This window comes from Colletotrichum scovillei, assembly GCF_011075155.1.
Source record: "Colletotrichum scovillei strain TJNH1 chromosome Unknown Contig00015, whole genome shotgun sequence".
In the NCBI taxonomy this organism is placed as follows: Eukaryota; Fungi; Ascomycota; class Sordariomycetes; order Glomerellales; family Glomerellaceae; genus Colletotrichum; species Colletotrichum scovillei.
In genome coordinates this window covers 207,661-214,100 of record NW_023336273.1, presented here as the reverse complement: position 1 = coordinate 214,100, position 6,440 = coordinate 207,661, and the positions used below count along the sequence as shown (strand labels likewise).

Here is a 6,440-nt window from a genome sequence, read left to right as displayed (position 1 = left end):
CGAGCAGTTTGCGCATTCAAAAGCAACCGCCTGGTACGCTCGAGCGGCCGTGGACTGCTGTCCGCGGCACGACGGCCTTGGCCGTGATAGCCACAGAGCCAACTTACAATCCACCGGAGCACAAATGTGCATGCATGACCCCTCTGCCGGCTGGGCCCACCTACCTCGAGATCAATAAAGTAACCTATCCCCCTGGCTCGCTCCCTTCAGGGACCTCCACGACAGAGCTTGGTACCTACGCGAGCGTTCTGCCAGGAAGCGCGGTACGTGCGGGTCCGCATGGTGCCACCGTACAAACCGCCCTGCAAGGTGCACCCAACTGCAGATGACAGGGGAGGTGTGTGCTCCGTAATCCACTTCCTGCTGTTGGTGCTTCAGGCGACGTACTCTCCATTGGGGCCTGAAAAGGCCTGCCCAGTACTACGGTCTAGGGGGATATTCGTTGCTGTGTAAGGTACACCCCTGAAGCTCTGGCCAGTTCTTGATCGGTGACGCGGTCCCACTGGATTGAGATGAACTGCAGGACGGGCAGGGAACGCCCGCTGCGCTCTCGGTCTCTGCAAGATGTCCGTGCCACGGGGTGACTATCATTGATGGCTACTTCCTAGCGCAAGGGAAGTCACAGAACCCGGCCAACATGGCTTTTCTCCTGTGTGCGCGGGTCATCTAGCCAGACGAGCGGCCGTGGACGGAAGCCTCCGCTGCTGTCTGTGCCATGGAGCCTCCACCACGGCTGTCGCTCTACACTCTCCACGTCCACAACCGGAGGCAGTAGATGGACAATTATGTACGGTACTTTGTGTGGTCACATCGCGAGGCTGTGCGAAGCTGGCCAAGGAGACACCGGGGTGTTGTTTGTCTCCTGCTATTCGCCTCCTTCGTGACCGCCCAGTGTCGCGTCGTCTGTTCTTGAGTCAGCCCATGAGGCGCTTTCACTTCGCCTCGACAAGGCGAGAATTCGCGTCACCTCTGCCTCAGTCAAGCCCGGGTATGGGATCAGGACTGCATAGCGATTTCTCCATCGCACTCCAGCAACTACTATAAAGAACACCAGACGTGCCCGTCCTCATCGTGCAGGAATTTCCTCTTGCCGTCATCTTCATTTACTCTCTTTGTCCCGGCCTGCAAATCACCTTGCTAGCTCTCATCGCAATGGGCTCCTGTTTCTCGAAGCCACAACCACGCCGTGGTCATGAACCGGACTTTGGCCATGTCCCAGTCGGGAATGCTTCGCACACCATAAGGGATGCGCATGGCGGCAGTCAAGCTCCTCTCTTTCCTCTGCCAGACGAGGCTTTGCCCGCATATCCGGTCGAAGAAAGATCGAAGGCTGATATCATCCGCCTCGTCCAAGAGGCCAACAAGGAGAACGCTTTCCGGCCGCTCCAGGAGAAAGTATACCAGGTGTACATGGACGAGAACCACAAGCAGGACGCTAAAGCCCGGCGTTGCATAAAGCTCGTTGGTGCATTTCTCAGGCTTCTGGCGGTAGCATACGGGTGCGAGATGAGCTTCTTCTTCACCAGCTACAGCAACAGCGACGGCGTCTACGTCTCGGAGGCAAAGTCCAAGATGGCCGAGGCGCTGAATCAGCTTTTCAAGACTTCATCCTGGGACGGAGCTGTAGCAATCGTCGAAGACTCACAGACTCTCCAAAATATGGGATTTCAGGAGTGGATGCGGAAACTCGTCATTGATGAGAAAAACAAGTCGGCCATGAAGCGTATGTCGGATGTCGAAATGCACAACCGGCTACTTAACCACGTTCGGGAGGAAAAGATCGGGTTTTGGCAAGGCTGGAGAGCTAAAGATCTGACACTCGAGAAGCTCGTCGCTGTCTACGACACGGCTGTCGAGGAAGCGCGGGCCCAGCCGAAACTCCGGAATAGCGTTCGCTTCACCATTGAGCGGTCCATCGCATTGCAGTCGCGGTTGTCTAACGACGAGGAGTCGCATCCTACCAACGTCATCTTGCTCACGGCATCCCCCTTGGAAATCAAGGAAGCAGAACTGATTAAAAAGCAATTGAAAGCCGTCAAAGGAGGAGGTTCCGAGTTTTCCATACAGGTAGTTCTTTTCGACGGCAATCTGTCAAAAGAGGTGGCGAAATATCATCGCCAGCTAGACGAGCAACAATCAGGCGACAGAGACATATACAGTACTATATCCTTCGACGAGGCTAAGCTGCTTGGCGAAGGCTTGAGCTCACTTGCACTGAGCACAATCTTGAACGGTCACTCCAGAGAAGTCGCTCGAAGGAAGCTCAGCGCGGACCAAAAGTACGGCATCCACGGGGGGGCCACATTCAAACTCCCAGCAGTGGCCGAACTACAAAAAGCTCTTGGACTTGAGACAAGTCGTTCCGAGGAACAAACTCCCGTATTTGGCGATGAACAGGCGCCCGTAGTCGACTTGAAAGAGGCTGGAGACGGAAAGGTCTAGGGTCAGCTCCTGTCTACCGTTGGTGGGGCCGTTGCGAGCACCAGATAGTATTTGGACCAGTACTGGCCGTGATCCTGGGCGTAGGTAGAAATTTATTCAGTGAGAGTGGATTGGTTTCTTTACTGGTTCGGTGCCTTTACGCAGGGCAGGAACCGCGGGAACGATCGAGCTTTGTGAGCAAATAGATATCTAGCCAGCAGTTTTGAGAAAGACCTTCCCATTAACATGAAGCTCATAATCGGATACTCGTATGTCGTGGACGCTCATCGCCGTTGTGATAATTTGGACCACCCAGCATTGCGCCACAATCCAAGAGACATTTGCCTTTAATTCAGCATGCATGAAGCACGGGCGGATAACTGTGACTGCGTGCACCCTCACCGCCAAGCTGGCATGTCTTACGCTTCGCCAGTGGCTCGCTTGCTTCCCTTCCCGCTTCTGCTCTTTGAGAAGAGGACCGGACGTCTTTAGTTGAGTTCGGATAGTTACATAGGCTGGACACGAGAGGGGTACAATAGATAGCAGCCAGGGCTTTGTCTAGATTGACTCGCTCCTCCCACAGAAGTTCAGTAAGGTCAACCGGGCCTACGTTGCAAAATCTCTAGCGGAATCAAATTGCCACAGGAATGAAGTAGTAGGCATACAGGGCTTTTTTCAGTCGGCGAATCGTGGGACTCGTCTTCGCACTCGGAAACCGACCAGGTAATAGAACGCGGGATAAAAGATTACAAGTCTTCCTTGTAGGGAATTGGCACATGCAGAAATCGAAATAGGTAGCTGCACAGAGCTGATATTCGGATCGCCTGCAGTCGCACCACTCTAACTCAGGCGGGAACTACATAGAGTGAGAGCTTTTCGTCAAGGAAGTAAGTTCGTTGACGATCCCAGACGTAACGTAACTCTAGCGTCTATGGCTCATTCCCAACGTGTGCCACGCGCACGTAACCGTTTGACACTATTGCCTGGTTCTCAGGTTATGTAATCCGAAGATTCTGATCATGTTTGATCGTTCTGATCTTGCGCATTTGGATAGCCGCGAATGAGGTACAGATGCCTTACAATACTCTAATGCGTGTTAGGATACGCTCCAGGTTTGAAAAGCGATAATTGTCTACTGTGTTACATATCAACTTCTAAAAATAAATTTTTAGCTTTGCATGGACGGAAAGAAAGTGGCTTTGTGACGCATGGAGGAGTCGGTCTGCCTGGAAAAATTGCTGGAAACAAGAAGGGCCAGTCCGACGATCAAGGTCAGGCATCCTCTTACAAACGCCTGCGCGATCTACATGCCGCTCCGGCCAGGAACCAGTTCTTGTGATCGTTTACGCTGCGCCCGAATGATACAAGTGACTTCTTTGCATTTGTTGATTATAGGCATAACACGAATTTGTTAACAGATGAGATCTTAGCCAAGGGCAAACCGCGTGGTATCCGGCGTGACGCAGCATCGCCTATTGCATGGTGGCGCTTCACAGTAACATGTCTATCACTATGCATTTCGTTTTGTGACATACGCTGGAACGGCCGAGTTGCACCTCCTCTCAACACGTGCCCAAGGAAACTTCATTATCCGTCACCTTCGATGACAGTGTGAAAATCGCACCCAAAGTCACTCTTCAGCGGATCACATAGATCGTCAGATAGTAAGGCCCACAAGGCTTTTTGTGCACTTAAAGCCTTAGCCTTTCAGAAGAGAGCGATGATCCTTTCTGAACTACCCCATTCCTGGTCTCATCGACCTGAGGATAGCAAAAGCGTCCTCTAAGACGTGTGCATAATTCCACTTTCTTTCCGGATCTTGAGCCCTGTGATGTTGCCATCACAGCAATGTCCAGGCCACACATACACCATCAAAATATCAGAGCGAAAGATGCATCAGCATTCACAACAAAAGAGCAAGCTCTGCCCCCAACATCGGGGTTCAACAGTGTCTCGCTAATTCGTGCGGCCTCCCCTGCTGCCGCAAGCAGTCAGCCGCACATGACCGGGATGTCATCAGAGAGTCTCACATTCCTGCCCGCTTGTCGTTGGCGGATGAATAAATCTCTTGCCTTTCTACATCATCCTCAAACTACCAGCTAAGTATTCCATATTCACCTTGTCTGCCCCTTTGTGGCCTCACGGCAATAGTCCTAGGCGATGGATGGTCCAAGTGTCCCGTCGTGCTACCAGTAGCCATGGATGACGTACAATATTCGGTGGCTTGTGACGTGAGCTATTGTCATACTAAGTAGTGAGCACCTAGGAAAGTTGAATCCTATATTCCAAGTCGGTGAGTATCCTCATCCCACTTCTGTTGATCGACGAGTCGTAGACCGTTCTGCGAGCCTAATGATCGAGTTGCTACACCGTCTGTAATGGCCCTCTACTAGAGCAACGGGCAGTGGAAGTGGTACGTTCGATACAGGGCACAAAGTTCACGAGTACCCAACTTGCTTTAGAGAGGCTGAAACAAGTCAAATCTAACGGCTATGCCGGTCTATGCCCTTAGCCCGAAAGCAATCTACCGGCTAGAAGAAGCAAAAGAAGAAATAGGTACCAAAGCAGGCAGTGATTCAATTTGATTGTGTGAGTATTCGGTGCGACTTCTCACAAATCACGATCACACGGATTACGGCTGATTTGGGCTGAGTCAAGCTGTAGATAAATCCCATATGATACCCCCTCTCTAATGGAGGTGAATGGTATACTTCAATGTCGGTTTGAGATACGTCGATGAAAGGCGGCACTTGATCGCTCGTTCGTTTCGGTTGCGACTTGACAAGGCCTTTGTGTTGTTAAATTTATACCGTTTACGCTCAGATTTCTGTCCGGGCAGCACATGAATCGAAGCACAGGGTATACTTTGAATGGATTCAGGAGAAAGACATGAGCAGAATCATTGATGTTCGACTCATATCTCATTCAACACATATGCTTTCTTCTCTTATGGCGAGTCACGTTGTCATTCCGAGTGAAACTCTTGCCACAGTGGTCGCAAATCCCACTGATGGTAGGAAATTCTATCGACTGCGCCCACATTCTGTGCGTCTTCCAGACATGTCTTCGTTTCTCTTTCTCATCCGTAAAGTATGATAGACACTCCACCTTCGGACACTTCCTGTGCCGCCAGACGTGTACGCTGAGAAGTGTGAGCGGGAGTTTGCTACCTCAATGAGAAGTCATAAACAATTCACTGTACTTACTCAAAGACGCTTCGGTCTTTAGCAGTGACGGAACAGCCCTTCCAGTGACAACGAAAGGTTTCGGTAGCACGCCTCGACGGGGCAGATGCCCTACTGGACGAAAACTGAGCGAGGCTAGCTTCTGTCAAGTTCGATACTGAGTTTGACAGTTGTGGCCCCCAGTCGAAAGTCCCCCCAAAGCAAGCCAGCTCTGCGCCTAATGAGTTTCCCATCACCGTTTGCTCCGCATACTCACTAAAGATATTCATCTGTTGGTGAAGCGGTGGCAACTCTCCAATGTCTCAAGACAGTTGGGAGGGCGAAAGGGTCTCGGAAGGGTGCGGAGGGGCAGGAGACGGATGGAGGGGCAATTCGCACGTCAAGTCATTTGCTGCAGAGTCGTATGCGAAGAAACCTGAGTGGTCCAAGATGTTCGAGTCCGATCGATCAGTCTCACCGGTATTGTCATTTTGCGGACCTTGCGAACATATGGTCAATGGCACAGTGACATCGCCCTCAAGAAGTGTGGGATCTGTCGCACCGATTCGAAAGCCTGTAGCTGGTGCCCAGGCCATGTTGTACCGTGTCCAATGCAAGCGGTGGGTGATGTTTCGCTTTGAAAACGTAACATATGGAGGTGGGCTTCGACGGGTTTTCAAGGAAGCCTGGAGCGCAACTAGCGACGTAACCCCGCTCTATGATCAAGCGTCGGCCCCGATCGTTGGATGCGATTTGGGCAGGCGGGGTCCACCGTTCTAGCCATCAAGTGGGAGAGTGGATCTGTGCTGCAATTATTTAGGCTTTCGCTGTTGCTCAACAATTCCTTTTACCATG

General features: G+C 51.7%; 1 protein-coding gene across 1 annotated transcript; it reads left to right on the top strand.

Annotated features, from left to right (window-relative positions):
* Positions 1–690: 690 nt before the first annotated feature.
* HER10_EVM0008864 (uncharacterized protein) lies at positions 691–2,737 on the top strand. The gene has a single exon (XM_035478372.1). It carries the CDS (start codon positions 1,153–1,155, stop codon positions 2,440–2,442), a length of 1,290 nt encoding a protein of 429 aa, XP_035325738.1. The 5' UTR covers positions 691–1,152; the 3' UTR covers positions 2,443–2,737.
* Positions 2,738–6,440: the final 3,703 nt, after the last annotated feature.

Bases quoted from the DNA above. Each gene is read 5' to 3' on its own strand.
- HER10_EVM0008864 (XM_035478372.1), top strand. From the start codon at position 1,153: ATGGGCTCCTGTTTCTCGAAGCCACAACCACGCCGTGGTCATGAACCG.